Genomic DNA, 19,643 nt, shown 5'->3' on the forward strand with positions numbered 1-19,643 from the left:
TTTAGTTTTGAAACCAGGCCAGACAGCCTTGCCATGCACTTCCATGATCTCGGCTTATTCTCTTCGGCAATACATTTGATGGGGTTTTCTCAGTGGATACCTTCTTTCAAATATTCACTGCGGTATTGGTAAAACTGCTAGTGTGAAACATGGCACGATCTCAGGCTTCCAACATATAGGCGGTGGGGGTGCGGGATTTCCTGCAGAGGCTTATTGGGTCTTTCACGAAACCCTTGTTCCGTTTCACTGTCTTTTTCTTCCTCTGCACCTGATTCCATTCACCTTCGGACTCAGTGCTGCTACTGGTACTCCCTTCCCTGTCTTCTAGGTGCTCCCTATCTCTGAGACTAGGTATATCTCTCAGAACCACAGGGTCTGGACTCTTCTTGCCTGGACCAAAGTGAACCCTCGGGGTCACTCTCCCTGGATTTCCTTTCCAGCCCAGGATAGAACACAGTTTCCTCATCCCTCCTACCAGGGACTCTGGCAAATTCCCTTTCTCTGAATATACAGAGGTTTTTAGAATGCCCTTCATAGGCTGAGGGTCTGGCTTTTCTCCTTTCACCAAACCGGACAAGGTGGTCTCTTTGTAATCGCTTCTTCAGCCAATCTAACTCCCTGACTTTCTCATCATAAGAGTATTCATGGTCTGAAGTACTTACCGTATTATTCCTTACTTCCCAGGAACACTGGTCCGGCCACTTTCCCTTCTGTGTGGTAGAGATGAATACCCATCAGTATCAGACAGGAACTGGCCTTCTTCATCAGCTGTGCTAGGCCTGGTTAAGTCTAACTGCCTCATGTCACCCTGTTCTTGATAGGTAACATGCATGAGGTCAGTTCCCATTGGTGCATGAGAGGTTGTAAATGACTGGCATATCAGGCCCCTCTTGGGAAGGGTACCTCACCTTGATCAGTGGGCCTTGTCCCATATCCTGATTGGCCAGGGTGCCTCAGGGCCTGTTTATAATTTTCTATTTCCTTGGGGAGGCTCTCACACCTGTGTCTCTCTTTATTTGCTGTTGGAAGTCAGAGAGCTGGCTTTGTAACTCTGACACTAGGGCCTGATTAGTGTCGAGCACCCTGCTCTGAGCTACCAACCGATCCTTTGTTTGCTGCACCTTGTGCTGAAGTGGTTCATTTTCCCTCTATGAGCCTTGTATGCTGTGTGCCTATTCAAGGCGCTTTTCCTTCAGGAGAATAATCTCTTTTCGTCCCTACATTTTGCTGCCTCTAATAAATCAGCTTCTATTTGTCTCACTCGCTCTATTAGCTCATTCAGTTCTTCTCTAATTCTGATCAGTTCCTGAGAACCTGACTGTCCCTTGTCTACATCAATTTTCAACTGATGCACCTCCTGTTTCAGAAGGTCTTTTTCCTTCATCAGTTGCTTATTTTGCTTTTTCCAACTGCCTATGTTTTGGTGCATCTGGTCAAATTCGCTGTGGGAATCAATCCCTTTAATAACTGACTATTTTCAGTTTTCATTTTTTATTTCCGATTGGAATGTCGTGTCCTCCAAAATGACTCTATTATGAGCAGCCTGGACATCTAGCCTGTGTTGCAGTGCACTTAGATTTTCTACACACTTTGTGTGCATTTTGCTGTGTGCAAAACTGTGTTTTACAGTCTGCACTCTCTTGCTGCTGTTTTTTCAGCTCATCTTTGAGTTGTTGAACAAGATACTGGGCCTGTGACAGGCCTTCAGCCTGATCCATCCTACTAGCCCCACTATTTCGTCAATGCTCTGAAAAATGAAAATATAACTGAGCAGTTCACTGGGCTATTTGTATCTGTTCATCACAAGCAGTTGTGGTCGTATAAAATGCCTCAAGCACCTGGTGCAACATTCCACCTTCAAGCCAAATACTATTGCTTACTGAGGTAACCTCCGGCACAATTCTGGTTTGCCAGTTTCCAACATCGTCCTCCACCCATTCTCCTTTAAGAAATAATTTAGCTAGGAGATGCTCCCTGGCTTCCCCAATTTGTACAATAGACATTTTCACAATGGCTTTTTGCAACTTAGTAAAACTTTCTTTACGCAGGGGCAAAATCACCCTGTTTCTGCTTGATTTCCTTACACGAATACATTCTTACACAATCTTAATTTTTCACCTATATATCTCCCTGGAACTCGGGGGTCAAGACCTTGCAGCACTTTAATAAAACACAAGGATGACTTTGCCTCTACCTTAATGCAATTGCATTAAAATAGTCTGTCACAAAGTACTTTTCATGAGTGAGAAATAGGGAGCTAAATCCTGGACAAGCCCCCAAATTGTAACAGTTTATTGAGATGCCACCCCAACACAGGGATTTCCTTCCATCCCCACTTAAGGTGTGACACAACAAACTGTTTAACAGATTATTTTATTCCGCCCTACTTCAGACACAAATCATGCACCTTGGGTCCCTCCCCCTGAGCTAACAATGAGCCAAGAACCAGGCCGGTGTACGTGAAATATATTGGTCTTTTTTTTTATTAAAAGTAATGGAAATTAGCACGGAAATGTCAAACACCACTTTATTTGTGGCACAACACAATCCACTTCTCTCAGCATAAATACATCAGAAAAGGGAGTTGAAAAGAACACAATCACAATTCTTCACTTTCTACAAATTCCACTTCAAGAAATCATTAAACTGAGCAATAACCACAATTATCATATAGTGTTGTGCGATTTTGATTTTCCTGCAGGCTTAAAAGGCTAGCAGTAGGATTTCAAGATTGGTACAAATACAAATGGCAATTATGATTTCGTCTACACTTTTGGTTTAAAATCAACACACAGTGATTTAGGGGTTTGTTTTTCGAGACCCCCCTACTTTGGTCGGTGTTGGGGAAGTCAGAAAGAAAAACTGGAATGATTTGGGGAATTTGGGATTTCAGACCCCCCTGCACTGAAAGGCCTAGGCGTGTTAGGGGAAAGTTGGACAAAAAGATTGGACTGATTTAAGATCGAAGACACCCCTCTTCCTTAAAGAAGTTGTGGTCAACAGGACAAAAAAGATTACCCAATTAAATGATTGGCTATAGTTTTCAGCGCACACTGGGAAGTGAGCTTTGTTAATTTTGGCTTTTAACGAAATTCACCCCAAGTGTTCTGCCAAATGGGGAATTAATTAAATGCCTATTTTTAGTTAAATAGGCCATAGATCTACACAGTTTTGCACCCCCATCCACTATAAAGGGAAAGGATTAAAAGCAAGCAGACTCCCCCACCGTTTGGTTTCCCGGGGTTCAGTTCTACTTACATAGAAAGCCTCTGTTTAAAGTTCAAGAAAGCCATCTGCAACTCGGGACACTCTGGAAAGATAGGGCAGGGTATGGTCACTCCACACTCAAAGAAGTCCTCCTGCTCTCCACCATAGGACCCAGTCAGCTTTGAGGCCTTCCTAGAAAAAGACAGCTCCATTCAGATGCACTCCCAAGCGATCTCCACTGGTGTTTCCTTACAGCTGTCAGATGGTTAGTTTCCACAGCCCTCCTGATGGTAAATTTCACCAGCACTGTCTGTGTGTCCCCTCCTCCTGGTGCAGTCTCCCTTATATAGCACCGATGACGCCGCACATTTTACAATCTTGGGGAAGAACCCTGCCAGAGTTCTTGCCACTAGGATTGGACAGTTACCCTTCGTTCTCCTCCCAAACCCAGCCCCCAGTCAGGATTGGTTTAGGGGTCTGCAGCAACATATGGCAATTCCCATTTGTAATCGCCATTTGTTCTCCTTTCAAATTGTTGGCAGAAACTAGTTATGTATCATAACTTCATAATTTTGCTAGTAACTGCCTAGTATACCGAAGGCAGAAGCACAAAGGCTCCTGTCCCGAGCCATTCCATGCCATCCAGGACTCCGGAGGAGTAGGAGCGCTCTCCTCATGGTGCACTGCAGGAGCAGTGCCCAAGATCACATCTGAAGCAAGCCCGAGGCACGAGGTGACCCCAGGTGCCCGAACGCCACTTCTAAGATGCCCGCATTTGCTACACTATATTTAACGTGGAGCCCATAGGCTCATAGCAGCACTGTGCAACTCGTGCTACTTTTACCCAGGAATCTGTTTTCGCCACAATCCCGGATGAACGCTGCTTCCCGCTGCCACAACACCTACGAGGTCTGACCACTCTAAGATGCCCGACCTGTAGGTTTTTTCACTTCCGCCCCCCCTCCACTGCTGCTGCAAAGGATTGGCTGCCCATCAACCTATCCCTGTGCCCAGAACACCGGCAGGTGCAAGCCAGATGACGCACGAAGGCAGAAGCACAAAGGCTCCTGTCCCGAGCCTGTCCACAGCCGTACACGACGTCAGCCAGATCCCCTGTCCAGGCTGGCCCAGCCACGGCCGACTCCAGTTGCCCCACTGCACGTACCTAAGGTAACACTTATCTCCTTGCTCCGCTACCCCACCTGCGTGAACTGTCGCCGTTCAAGCTGTTATGTGACACTGCTCACACCATACTGCAAATGCCCCACCAAAGCCTGTACAAACTAAACATGCACAGTAAATGCTCTATTTCGTTATGTTGCACATGTAATTCTGCCTATACTCCTGCTTCCCCTAATGATTGCGCCTTATCAAGCCACTCTGCTACAGCCTAATGCGCCTTACATACCTGTATTGTGTCATCATTTTCGTAGCCATACATGATTGACCATTGTAAGCATATCGCACGTTAGACAGACTATTGCATACCTCTATGCACACTCCCCACCGACTCTGCTTATTGCTCACATCTGTCATATGATTGTGTTCAGCCACCCAGATCTGCTTCAACGTGCAAATACTGGCCTGTAGCCTGGCCTCAGTCCTAAAACTGATTAGCCCAGACCTAATAGTGCCCCTAGACCATTCTTGAAAATGATTCTAGCCTATTCCTGTGTAACTGCTACGAGCATTTCCTAAAAGTGATCCCAGCCCACTCCTGTGCAAAGGATTTCAATCTAGACCTGTAGATTTGTTGCTAGCCTATTTTGGTGCACTTGATATTAGAACTACTTTTTACCTGTAATTGATACCAGTCACTTCTGCTACCTCTACCTAGCCAAAGCATAACCTGCCCTCACCTAGCTCAAGCTCATTCTGCCTATTTTGTATGCACCTAGCTCAAGCTCAATCTGCCTATTTTGTAGGCACCTAGCCCAAGTCGAATTTGCCTATTTTGTATGCACCTAGCCTAAGTCGATTTTACCCACTGTGTATGCACCTAGCCTAAGTTAAACTTCCCCTCTGTGTATGCATCTAGCCTAAGTCGAACCTGCCCATTTCCTGCTATCTGGACCCCTCACCTCTACCCCTAGGCCACATCCACTATACTTAACATGGCCTCCAGCCACTCCAACAGGCTTCCATGTTCTAACTCCATTCCTCCTACTCCGTTCCTACCAGCCCTAATCACACATGAGCGCCATAACCATAAATCCACAGCTACCCCACCCACTAACGCTGTCCCCAAGCCTAAATCCACTGCCGGATTCACATCCCACACACCACCAGTGCTCATAAGAAACATTAGATTAGGAGCCCGCACAACCACAGCACACATCAAAACTCACAAACTCACACCTCGCTCCTCCCACCTACTATAATCACTCCTACTCCAAAACCCCAACATCCCACCACCAAACACCATACCAACACCACCAAACCAACACCGCTAAACCGAGCACACATGAACCCTCCCAAATCCAGCTTGCTCTCATTAATGCTTGATCTTTACAAGCCCATGCCACAGAAATACATGACTTAATCTCTGACCTCGAGCTAGACGCTCTAGCCATTACATAAACTTGGCTTCATGAAGCTTCTGGACCAGCCATATACCAGTCCCTCCCCCCCGGGTACATCATCCTCCGTCAAGATAGACCACCACACAAAGGCGGAGGTGTGGCCCTAATAGTCAAAGAAACACTGAAGGCTAGACAAATTAAATCCATCACTTCCGAGAACGTTGATGCCCTATCAGTAAAAATCTCCTTCACACCTAACAACACCATGACAATGCACCTTATCTACCGGCATCCAGGCCCACTCTTGAACTTCCAAGCCGACATCCTACACCTCTTAGGTAACAACCTCAAACAAAATACTAAAGCCATACTCCTAGGAGACCTGAATTTCGGATTCAATGACACAAAAGACAAACACAGCAAAACCTTTGCTAAAGCCCTTCTGGGCTTACAATTCATCCAGAGAGTTGACTCTGCCACTCACACTAAAGGCTGCATACTAGATTGGCTAGTCGACCACAACTGTAGAGTAGATATCAGCTCAAACACTCCATAACCATGGACCGATCACCACCTCATCCACTTCTACATCCCAACGAATGCAGCTATTACTTAAAACCTTCCCATGCCAGCTGCCCTAGCCAGATCTAAAAAACTACTCACTAAAGAGAGAATTTGCCCACTCCTAGAAGTCTCAGCATTAGCATCACCCATCTCTAATAACCCTAAAGAACTAGTCGAACTTTACAACACCACTATTAAAGAGGTCAGCGACACAATTGCCCCATTAGAGACCAAAAAAGCTAAAAGAAACTCTTCCACACCAGTTAATTGTTCAACCAAGACCTACGAGACGTAAAAGCACTCAAAAGACAAGCTCTTAAAAAATGGCAATCCTGCCCCTCCGCCCCTCTACGTGACTCATACCTAACTATCGTTAAACAATACAAAAACGCCATAGCGAAAGCTAAAGCTGCTACATATAATACTAGAATCGATAATGCCCAATCACACTCAAATGAACTATTCGCTATCTTCAATGAGCTAGTCATACCTCCCACGTCCAAACATCAAACGGTCAAAGACGAGAAATGGTGTAATGACATCCAGAAGGCTATGCTTGACAGAATAGACCTACTCCATAAGAAAATCAAAGCAAACCTTGACAATCTACCCAAGTCGCCTCACAAAACGCGAACCGCCCCTAACCCTAAGCACGCTATCCAACATAATAGAAATCCACCACTGCCATTTACTTTTAGAAAGGTAACCGCTCCTGAGGTCCTACTCATTATGAAACAAATAAAACCCTCACTCTTCAAAGGGGACATCTGTCCAGCAAATATAATCAAAGACTGCGCTGAGTCCCTAGCGCCGTTCATTGCAACCTTTATCAACGCATCAGTTGCCACTGGCTCAGTACCCTCCTCTCTCAAGGAAGCCTGGGTTCGCCCACTGCTAAAAAAGCCCACTCTAGACCCAGATTCGCCCACAAACTACAGGCCTATTACAACAGTGCCATTTCTTCTGAAAATCCTGGACAAGGCTGCTTATCTACATATACAAGCCTGCCTTGAATCTCACAACATCCTAGGCAAGAGACAGTCCGGTTTTCGTCCACGCCATTGCGCAGAGTCAGCGCTACTCGACCTACAGCTCCTAAAAAATATGGATAACGGCAAATATGCCATCCTCCTACTCCTTGACCTGTCGGCTGCGTTCGACCTAGTCGACCATAAAACCCTAAAGACACACCTCACCAATACAGCTCACTTCTCTACTGAGGCCACAACATGGATCTCATCCTTCCTGGAGGGCAGAGCTATGAGGGTCTACTCAGACCAAGCGTCAGCCACTCCCTCCCCCATCAACTGCGGAGTACCACAAGGTTCCTGCACCTCCCCCACACTATACAACCTATTCACACTTCTTCTATTCAACAACCTAGAAGAATTCGGCATAACATTCACCAATTATGCCGACGACACACAAATTCTTCTCCCATTAACTGGTGATTACGAGCAAGACCTAAAAACCCTACAAAACACATATACCATCATCCAGGCCTGGGTGGCAGCCAATGGCCCCTGTCTCAATGGAGATAAGACAGAGATCCTACTGGTGGGCCCTAAAGAATCCCTCAGCAAACTAGACAACAAATACAGCACCTTCTTAATTGAGAACTCAGTAATCTTGGTCTCCTCTGCTGTAAAAACTCTAGGAGTATACCTAGATTCAACCCTGTCCATGGATAGACATGTTAGTTACATCTCCTCTTCAGCAGCCCTAACAACTAAAATAATCAATGCAGTAAAGCCTCACCTATCCACTATAAACTGCCTCAACATCGCTAGAGCCGCCATAGGTGCCAAATTTGATTACTGCAACGTGCTCCTACTAGGCACCTCTGCCAAAAACATTAATAGACTTCAAATCACAAAGAACAACGTCTTGAGAGCAGCCCTCAATATTCCTAGGAGGGAACACATCTCCCTAGCAAGACAAAATGCCCACTGGCTCCCAGTCAAAGAGCGCATCCAGTTCAAGACTCTCACCATTACCCACAGATGCATATCCCAATCTGCCCCTAGCTACCTTACTGAACGTATAAAACCAGACCAGTCACTCAGACCCAAAAGGGACCTGTACACTAACCAACTCTCTGTCCCCAACTTGAATAGAGCTAAAGCTGGCGGTTCGAGTTTCGAAGTCCTAGTGCCAAAATCTTGGAACTCTCTACCTCCCAAACTTAGAGCTGAAACATCCCTCATGGCCTTCAGAAAGGCACTGAAAACCACTTTATTTAAGTGAATCCTACTTAAAATACTACTGCAATGTGAATAATGTCTGTAATATACAACTGTACCTATGCTCACTGTTCCCATGTAACCTCGAAACTTTAGCTATGTCTGTCCCCATGTTTCCATTGTCTTTGTGATACTCACCTATGCCAAGTAAACTTTATTGAAACAGCGCCACGATGCCCGAGGGCAGTTGTGCGCTTTAAAAATGTAAATAAATATACATATTTTCTGATTAAGCTTATTATGGGGCATTAGATAAGCCGACCACCAGGTCCGTCCCATGTTTCACGGCTGTGTGGCACTTTTCTGATGTTTCCATAAAAAGCATAACAGTTATGAATATGTAAATTATTGCCCATATCCCTAATTGTATGCTCTGCCCGTTAACCAACTCTCACATTTAGAACAGGTTCAGATCAGCCAGAACTCTAGTTTAACTGGCCATTACAGTTGCCTGGGTCGTGGGTGAGGGAATTTTATATCACTACAATCGCCTGGAAATTACATTAAAAAATTGTACCTTAATGAAATCAGTATGATTTATGATTGCTGAGAAAAAGGCCTAAATGATAATATTCCTTTTAAATTAATTGTGAATCTTCATGTGGGACAAATGGCAATCCTCCTGCCTTCAGGCCATTTTCACTGGGTCAGCCTGTACCCAGGGTTGTTTTTTTATCAGTCTCTTTGTGTTGGAAGCTTGCCCTTTGAAGTTGTTGCCTCCATTTTCACACATATTGGTCATGCCCCAGCCAAGGGGAACTTGTCCGGCAGTCACTGCTTTCAGAGCAAGAAAGTCTGGGGAACACTGGTTTTTGACACCGTTAGCAGGACACTTTATGGCAGTTGGTAATTAGATGGTAGATATAACATCCAGACTGGCAGAAGGAGATTTCCTTCTGAAGTTTGCCCACAGCCAGCAAAAAGGGTTTGCCTTGGGCTGATATTTTTCCATGAAAACAAAGTGGCTTTTCAAATGTCACTGGTATTTTGTATGTGAAACATAATATACATTGCTTTTTGTCAACCAGCACATCGTCTTTCCCCTGACATTTTTCTGTTAGCCATGATACATTTTCACAATTAAACTGCTTTTACTTGCACACACCTATGCAAGCCGTTTTTGTGTTGCTGTTTCAAAATCCTGTTTTCCATGTGAAAGGAATCGTTGATTCCTCCTTCTTTTGTGAATTCAAATGCTGCTTTTCCTTTGGTAGTGACAGGTAGGCCCCTTTTACACATGGCTCTTAAATTTTACTTGAAAAAACACACAGGCCAAGCTGTTTTTGGTTCAGTATTTAAAATCATGCTGTTCATGTGAAAGGGACTTCTCTTTGGGGTCTTTGAATGCACCCCAAAGTAAAGATAAAATGTAGTTTAAAATAAAGCACAAACGAGACAGACATATGGATAATAATGAAAACATAGAGAAAGGCTGTGTTGATCTACATTGCAGGAGAGCGCATCTTGTCTCTATCTTCCATGGTTATATTTGCTTTATTTTCCATGTTCCCTCCCTGCTGCCCCGTTGGCGCTTTGAAACACAATTTACTTGATGTATAAGCGCCTTACAAATGCACAATAAAATATATACATTTTACATGGGAACAGGTGATTGCGTAAATTCATTCAGACTATGTTTTGTCATGCAGCTGCACGCATCAGAAGGAGGGGTGCATGCTATGGTTTGTGACACCAGAGCATTCCAACTTAACTCGTCAAAATATGACTTTACGTGACCAAAAGATGGCTTTGACGAACAAGGGTGGGTCGCAATGATAAGTGCATCAAAACGTAAGTGATGCTCCATAGAAACCACACGTATAATCGCTATGGGTTGCAGGGCAGGTGTACTGATGATTTGTGGAGAAAAGGGGCAGGTGGTGGTTCCATTACAGAGTTTCTTCCAAATCTTCACCTTACAACTCATGCACTAATTGACCTTCATGGACAGGAACATGACCGTTATCACACTGATACTATCAAGACTTAACTACACTAACCGCTTTTACCTTGGCATCAGACCATAGATACTCAAGATACTACAAACACTCCACAATGTCTTCAGCCAGACAGGTCCTAAAGGCAGGGCTGTCCTTAGGGCAGCGCCGCCTGGGCGCCAATGGCCCCCTGGGCGCCAATGGCCCCCTGCCACACCAGCTCGGTTGAGTCTTTCAAGGTCTCCCCGAGCTGGTGTGATGGGAGATGGCGCGGCAGGCACACAATTAAATTAAATGCACCCCGCTCTCAGGAGAGAGCGCATTTAATAGCAATAGGGTACTGATGCTTTTGCATCAGTGCCTTTTGAAAAATGACGTCCCCCCCGTGCATGACCAAGGACGTGTGGGGGGAGGAGGAGTGGTGCCAAATTTTTTTTTTTTCTTTGCTGCCCCGGGATCTGCCACCGCTAAAGCCTGCCCTGCTTAAAGTTGGCAAGATACAAACACTTCACCACAGCACTCTGTACACTTCACTGGCTCCCAATCGAACCATGTCAAAAATCTATGTATTGCTCACCACGCCTACTAAGGTAGAGGGCCCGGAGTCCATTCCTACAGAATGCTTACACATCATGCCATCAAGATCTATGTGACTCAGCAACAGCACTCTTTGCTGGAAATGACTTGGGGGAGAAGGGTTGGGGGGGGGAGTCCTTGTTCTCTTACAGGCAACCAAACTCTGGAGTCCCCTGCTCAATCATGTCTGTACAGAAGACAACCCAACCTTCAGAGAACAGCCAAAAATCAGCTTTTCAGGTAACCTCTTTACGAGACCAGCTCCAGAACCCCACACATATACTCTATAAACTTTGCCCTGACTGAAGGCACCCTGAAAACAGTTTAATTTAACAGGAACCCATATACATCCAGCCGACTAAGCCTTTGGAAAGCAGACCCACATTGGCCAGTGACAAAATTGAGTGATTATTGCAATCAAACGTCTCACAAACTGCCTCATTCACTTCACCAGCAGGCACATACTGCCTCAATCCCAGAGGGCACCCAACATTTATTCCCCCGCCCACTTCTTTTTCTTAGTAGGTCACCCCCAACTTGTCTAAACTCCAATATAAAATATTTTGCCACATTAAAATACACACGCACATACCCAAAAGACAACGGCCAAAGGCTGAGCGGTTACCACACATGTTTGAGCTACCACTAAACTCCCCTCTTCAGTCCAATTGCCGACCCCCACTTCAGCGGGTAACCTTGCCCAAAGCTTGCCTGGCTTCTCTTGTCGTGAATTGTCTCTACTAGATAACGTAATAAAGATTTTCCATAATGACTTATTAGAAATTCTTGATTCTATTAAAGACACGGAGGCGAGCATTATGCTTCTTTCTTTTAATTATTTATGCAAAGAAAGCTCAGCAGCAAGGTAGTTTATGCACTTTGGTATAACATAAACTCATTCTGAAAGTGCGTCGAAAAAATACATATCAAGTTTCAAAGTACATATAAAGTTCATAACAATCTTAGAATAACAGAAAAAACTCCATATCCCATGGTGCTCCAAAGGTCATCAGTGTCTGAGGTCACGTGATACTGTCCCTCCAATGAGCGCACAGTTGCTCCCATAAACAGTCCTGAACAAGAAATAACGTCCTCTTTTGAGGCTGCGAACTTGCTGACTTTCATCGATAGATTTCCAAACCCCGTTCAACCAGATGAAAGTTTTGTAGAAAACGAATCAGGTGGACTTGTCTGTAGAGGCTGTCAAGAAAATAATGAAATATATTAACTCTTGCATATAACAACCCTAGTTCCCTTAAAGGGGTGGGAGAAGAAAGCATCATATTATTGTTAAACAATATATGAAGTTAGATCAATAGAATGCAATAATGCTACAATCATACTTAAGCAGTACGCAACAAGCTTTTCTTCGATGGGTGGGATAATGCTTGCCTCCGTGTCTTTAATAGAATCAAGAATTTCTAGTAAGTCATTATGGAAAATCTTTATTCTATGTCAAGACTGGAGGCTCACATTATGCTCGTTCAAAGCTTACTTACCACTACAGAAGCAGGCTGTTCTACTGGTTTTAAGTAGAATTCTTTACAGATCGATTCACCTGACCACTCAGCCATCCTCATGATGTCCTCCGAGCGGACGCCAAACTGGAAAGCTTTTGAGGCCATGGGTCCTCTAACTGAATGAGCTCCGAACTGCAGTATATCTATCCCCACTTGGGCTAATGTCCAGCGCACCCAGTGAGCTAAGGTAGGGGCTGAGACCTTCTTATGGGGTCTGCGAATAGCTATGAGAAGCTGATCGCCTGGAGTGGATCTGAGCGGAGCTGTTACTTCCTCATAGGCTTTTAAACACTGAACCACGCAAAGTTTGGGTTGTTGTCTAAAAGCCGGGTAAGAGATCAATCTGGAATCGCATTTAGTTCTCCTCCTTATGTGAAACACGATACCATCAGGGGAAAAAGACCTACCCTCTAGATCTAGAGCTCTAACGCCTGACACTCTCCTGCAAGAAATCAGACAAAGCAAGGTAGTAAGCTTGCCGGAGAGTGGCATACGCGATAGCTCCTCGTTAACTGGCCATGACATGAAGAGATTGAGTACTCGATTAACGTCCCAAAGTTTGTTATAACGGGACGGAGGCGGTACTGTAAGGCGGATACCTTTTAGCAACCTGCAAACTAGATGATGTTCCTCAGCTGGGGCCCCTTGTATGAAGTCGTGGCCTGCAGAGATCGCCGATGGATATGCGTTTACTGTTCTGTAGGCAAGGCCTCCTTCTGCTAACAAGGCTAAAAAATTGAGAATTTCTTCTAGAGGCGCTGAAACTGGATGCAAGCCCCGGTCCTGGCACCATAACTTCCATGTATTCCAGGAATTGGAATACTTTTTTCATGTAGCAGGGGCCCAGCTCTCTTCAATGAGATGAATTGCCTTGCTGGACATGCCCGGAGTTCTCCATCTTGCCCTGAAATCCTCCAAGCCGCTAGAGTCAGAGACCTGGAAACTAGCAGGGGGTGAGCTTGTCCCCATGGGCTAATAGGAGATCCTGATACCAGGGTAGAAGGATTGGAGAATCCGTGGAAAGTTCCAGAATAACTGGATACCAGGTCTGAGAAGACCATACTGGGTATATGAGGACCAGCTCTGCTTTGTCCTGAAGCACCTTCGCCAGGGTCCTCGCTATCATGGAGAAGGGGGGAAACGCATAAGTCTCCAAGACTGCAGGAATGCATCCGTCACTGAGGCCGCCGGGTCGAGTCTCCGGCTGTAAAACACGGGGAGCTGCGTGTTGAGCCGAGACGCAAAAAGGTCTATGGATAGCAGACCCCAATGCTGCTGTAAGCGGAAAAATATATTCCTGTCGAGACTCCAGTCGCTGGAGTCGACGTAATGGAGGGAGTGCCAATCCGCTATTACATTCTTGAGACCGGGCAGATATTCTGACGTAACTGAGATCCGATGATCCAAACAGAAATGCCAAAAGTCTTTGGCGAGTTCTGCTAATGGATGAGACCTGGTACCACCCAGATGATTTATGTATCTCACGGCAGATACGTTGTCCATCTTTACTTAAATGCAACAGCTCACTTTGTTTCTGACGAAGGAGGGTACTGCGAAAGATCCTGCGAGGAGCTCTAGACAATTGATGTGCATATCTAGCTCCTGCGGAGACCATGTCCCTCCAGTGGCTGCTGTGCCACATCTTGCTCTCCATCTGGAATGGCTGGCATCCAATTCTATTATGATATGATATGGCATTTGTAACGCGCCTATACACAAGTGTTTCAAGGCGCTAAATTATGATATCTGGAGTGGAACCGAAGATGGCTCTGCCGTTCCAGGACTCCATGTGCGAAAGCCACCAAGTTAGCTCTGTCCTTGCTTAAGGTGATAGTGTCAATCTTTGAGAATAAGAGACTGCGTCTCATATGTTGACCTTTCAGTCTTTGCAATTCCCGGTAATGTAGGGGACCCGGGAAAATCGCTTGAATGGACGACGATCCGCAGCGAGATCAAGTCCCTCTGTAGAAGCCTGCGAATTTCCCTTTTGGTTGAATGTATCTTGGCAGCCGGAAGACAAAGCTGCGAATTCTGCGTGTCTACAATGAACCTGAGAAATTCTAGATTCCTGGCAGGAAGGAGGAAGCCGAGACTGTGAGCAAGTTTATGGTTAGCTTGGTTTGTTCCTGCACTAGTTCTTGAGATTGAGCCATGAGAATAATGTTGTCCAGGTAAATTATCAGGAGTTCTTCGCGCAACCTCTTCAGTCGCAGTCCGCGTGCTGTATCCCTGACCCAGGCGTCTCCTGACAAAGCATCCCAGGCTTCTGAAAGAATATTAGCCTCCCCCCAATGGGCGTGAGCGGCGCTGGCGCTGTTAGCATTAGACTGACCTGAGGGTTGTTGAGTTCCGTTCCTCGGACCTCTCCTCCAGTAGCGGCCTCTGCTACGTCCTCTGGAGGGGAAGAAGGTATCGGCACGGTCTTGCCAGGTGTTCTGATGTTGGTATTGAGGTCTTCTGTCAAAGGCATAACGGCCGGAAGAGCGACCTCGCCCGGCCCTGGTGAAAACCTTAGATGAGAAAACCTTCTTGATAGAGGCCTGGGCCTTGTCCAGAGTGGTAAATGTACCTACGAATTTGGACATCTCTTTCATAAAAGGATCACCAAAGAGTAGCCGTTGAGCGGCGCCGCCGGACTCCGTGTTCGCCAATTCAGTCAGTTTTGAGTCCATTTTGAACAGTATGCCCTTTCTGCGCTCGGTAGAAATGGCGCAGCTCGCATTTCCCAGCAAGCAGATGGCTCTCTGAGCCCACCCAGAGAGAATGACTGCATCGATTGCAGTTGAAGAGGTGGAGGCCCCTTCTGCCAGATCTAATATTTGTGCGAGAGGACCCGCAACGTCCAATAGTTATTTTTTTGTTGTTTATTTTTAATAAGCTTAGCTCAAATATGCTTTTCACATAAATACAGATTTACAAAAACAATCAATTCAGAATGTAAAACTAAGTACAGATCACAGAATTAATTTCCAAGTAAAACCACTAATATAACCGCTAAAGTACAATTATTACAAAATATTAAAACAGCCATTCTCATTAAATGTTCAACATGCTCGAATTTTAGACGTCTAGAAACAGTTGTCGAAATCTGAAAGAGTAGTGCTATGTGCCAGGACACCAAACCCGATTTTAGGCAATAATGCCAGAACTCTTCACTCTTTATCATATCGTAATCTTGTAGGCAATGTTCCAGATTAAACGTCCAATAGTTTATCCTGGCATGACTTCCAGGCTCTGTCTATCCCCTTTCTAGGGTCTTTCACATGTTTCGCCATGAATGTGATCATCTTAGAGTCCAATTCTGGTGTCATAGCTACCTTATGAGGTATCTCGGGGCATGGACATTCTGCCGAGTCTTGCACTGATTTCTTTTTCCAGAGGCTTACTTAGTCTGCTAAACATGTATTCAGTTTTCCTGACTGATGGTTCCCAGTCTGTGGACCTAGGATGTACTAAATCCGCAGGTCGAACATTCCCTCAGTAGGATGTTGTTCCCTGGTGTTTCCCTTGGGGATGGGGACTGCCGTACTCCCCGAGGTTGAGGATTTTGAATCCCAAATCTCGGTATCTTCTTCTGAAGAAGTGTGTGATGATTCGTCATCATATAATCCTGGATTTGCTTCATCTTCTACGCCCTGTTTGTCTCCCTCCGGGCTTGAGGGTCCAACACCCCTGTTTCCTTCCTCGGGGGTAGAGGGTCTTTCAAAGGAAGGGGTTACCTTCCTGGTCATAAAGGAGTGTTTCAGCCTGGAGAAGGCGTCAGATAGTGCAGCAGTGGCAGGCATCAACTGGCTCGGGAGGGGGTCAGAGAGCTTTTGCTCTTACGAGCCGGACTACTTCCCCCTTGGGTAAGGTGTTTTCTCTTCGGGTCTTCTTTCCTCTCTTTGGAGAAGCCCCTCACATGCGCTCTTCCATGTCCTCTAAGCGCTGCTGTATTGGTAAAAGCATACCAGATGCAGCTTTCTGTACGCTGTTTTCAACCGTGGATCATAGGACGTTTTGAAGGCTCCTTTCCATTGCCACTTCGTCCTCCTCGCCTTCTGACCATTCCTGGTTTGATCGAGGGGAGTATTGTGCTGCCATGTTAAAACACCTTACCCCTTTTTTTTTTTTCTCTGGGCTTGATCACCTTCTCTCACTCGCCCAGATCTTTATTGTGCCAGATTTGTTTATTAATTAATACATTCCAGGATCCTGAAGGAGAGTTAACTCCAGCTACTGTCTGGCAAATGATATGCTAAGCAGACCAAGCTGTGGGCATTGGATGCTGCTAGCGATCCTTCTTTCCTTTATCATTATTTTTTTTTGTGTAAATTAATTGAAATGACACGTTCTCCTCTGCTCCGGCATTCGCACTCGCATTGACTGTTACTCCGAACGGAAATGCTCGTACGAGTGCCGGATCGTTGAAGAAAGGGACCAGGGAGAGCGAGAGCGCCCCCTGATGTCCCACCGGCGTGTCGCGCTCAGCTGAGGGCCGCGCAGTCCTCCACGGAGCTCGCGCGTGTAACTCTGGGCCGGGGAGGCAAACAAAAACACACAGCGGGCGCCGCGGCGGTCTCGATTACTGTACTGGTACAGCACACATTAAATAATAAATCACGAACGAAGCGTTCGTTTCATCCCCAATGACACCGACGTCAGCAGGAAGCAGCTGGCGTCAGTGAACAATGAGAAGTAAACAAGACAAACGTTGTCACAATTTACGACAACAAACCAATATTTATAGATTCATTAAACATCACTCATTAAAAATAAACATTATTGACAAGCAGTTAACATGTAAAGATATAAACCGTTCTGAATAAGAAATGACTCATCTCTTGCTGTGAGCAGCAAAGAAAGAGGAAGTCATTTCTTGTTCAGGACTGTTTATTGGAGCATCTGTGCGCTCATTGGAGGGCCAGTATCACGTGACCTCAGACACTGATGACATTTGGAGCATCATGGGATATGAAGTTTTTTCTGTTATCCTAAGATTGTTATGAACTTTATATGTACTTTGAAAGTTATTATGTATTTTTTCGACGCACTTTCAAAATGAGTTTGTTATATGAAAGTGCATAAAATACCTTGCTGCTGAGCTTTCTTTGCATAAATAATTAAAAGAAAGAGAAGCATAATGTGAGCCTTCGGTCTTTACATAGAATTCCAAGGGTCTCTGCAAACCCAGGGAAGTATAACGTCACACAGGAACCCTGTGTACTCCGACTTGCACGGATAAAACACACGTCATCTGCCTCACCTCCTATTGCACTCACTCTCCTTCTTACAGAGCCACGCACGGCGCGGTCAACCACAAGTGACAAGGGTGCTGTGCAAGACCACGTTGCTTACTCACTTAAACTAGCCAGTGATATGTGAACTGTACTATAAGGGCAGGCTGGTCAATGTTACTGCGCACTTATGTTCGCTATTACAGATGAACTTGTTCATTCTTAAACACACATAAAGCTCACTCGGTGGTGTGCTCTCGATAAATGGTGAATCGTCGTCTTGATCGCTTTGCGACTAGTAATACTAGTTCCTGGCAGTGACTTTAAGCCTCTTCAGATCATGGTGGATATTAAGGGGGATCAGCGTCTGATTAGTGGGATTTATTGGTGTCAATAACAACAAGGTCGGAAACATGAGAAGCGGATTACGTTCCCTAGGTGGAGGGTAGCGACGCGTGGTGAAAATTACGCAGCATCGCGAGCGCAGTGAAAGGGGAGCTTATCTGAGGGGGTTTGTATAACATGCATAAATACTACCAACGTTTGTGGCGCGTGATAAGGTAATTCTGTCCCCAGATGTCTTGCAATTTCAGTCTTGTTTGTAGTCTCTAAGAGTAGAAACTGAGATCTTGCATTGGCCTACGTAAACCATGGATCCATGGGCAAACGCCGCCTGCTTGATTGACAATACTTGTGTTTTGTTTGAAAACCCGACTGGAAGCGAGATTCTGCCAGTGCCTACTTGTGTGGGAGATCAGATGTTAACCAATCACCGTGCTGTCATTTGCAGGAGGATCAGCGGCAGTCGCACGAGCTGTGGATGGATACGTTCACCGATGACCTGGCAGACCATCAGAAGAGCGTTCCTGACAAGAAGAGCAAAGCACGTGACTGGGAGGAGTACCGCATGAGGGCGGAGTACCTGCTCTACGAGGTGTGTATTCGGTAGTTACTGCACTGTGCTGCAATGTTAGCTTTCTGTGTCCGATCTAGTCGTGTTGTACAGTGGTGGCTGTGTGTGTGTGGGCTCAGTACGAAAACAGCAGCATCTCCGGTGTTGTGCAGTCACTTTTAGTGAGCAGAGTGTTGAAACAGGAGAGCACCTAGACAACGGTAGCGGAGTGTGTGTGTTGCCTTAGTGTTCAATCAGGAGCACCACTCGGGTGCGGCGTAATGGGATTACTGCGTATGGGCTCAGTATTAAAACAGGAGCACCACCATTGTGACGCAAAAGTGGTTCTTTTGGGAGGTCAGTACTGAACAGGTGCACCTCTGGTGTGGGGCAATTGGCAAAGTGGTGTGTGGGTACCAATACTGGAATAACAGTAGGTCTGGAGTGAGGTGCAGTGGCAGAGCTGTCTGTGGCCGTCAGTCCTGGAAAACAGGGATGCTGCCTTTAAGGATTAAAACGCATTGGTAGAACTGTGCACGGGGTCTCAGTTCTGAAATACAAGCCGAGTAAAATACAAGCCGAGTACTGCCTTTAAAAGTAGCTTTTGCAACGCAGTAATGAAATTGCAGCCGTGTGTTCCCGGTTTGGATTACACACGGATTGGCAAACCCTCTCGGTCCTAGAACTAGAAGAATAATCTGCTGTCAGTGTGGACTAAAAGCCGCTGGAGAGCTATGCGTGGGCGCCAGTACTGGAATAGCAGCCGGGTGCTGTACTGAGGATACAGCGGGTTTGGCTGAGCGACCTGTGGGTTTCAGTACTTGGAAGAGCTTTGCTAAACGGCAACGCTGATGCGCTTTGGTAGAGCTGTGAGTGGGCAGCAGGGGGGTGCTGGCTGCAGAGAAGGCTTGAGATGAAATGAGACCAATTACCACACATTGTATTGTAATATGATACCCGTGCAAA

At 45.7% G+C, this 19,643-nt stretch overlaps 1 protein-coding gene across 4 annotated transcripts in view; it reads left to right on the forward strand.

Annotated features, from left to right (window-relative positions):
• Positions 1 to 19,643, forward strand: part of LOC138492065 (PH and SEC7 domain-containing protein 1-like) — a 1,158,039-nt gene that overhangs the window by 1,135,755 nt on the left and 2,641 nt on the right. For all 4 annotated transcript variants that reach the window (XM_069619020.1, XM_069619022.1, XM_069619019.1 and 1 more), the window contains one exon: positions 18,576 to 18,719. In XM_069619020.1, the coding sequence (XP_069475121.1) occupies positions 18,576 to 18,719 (144 nt within the window). The remainder of the gene's footprint in view (positions 1 to 18,575; positions 18,720 to 19,643) is intronic.

Source organism: Ambystoma mexicanum, chromosome 10 (assembly GCF_040938575.1).
Source record: "Ambystoma mexicanum isolate Mex_15411 chromosome 10, UKY_AmexF1_1, whole genome shotgun sequence".
Lineage (NCBI taxonomy): Eukaryota > Metazoa > Chordata > Amphibia > Caudata > Ambystomatidae > Ambystoma > Ambystoma mexicanum.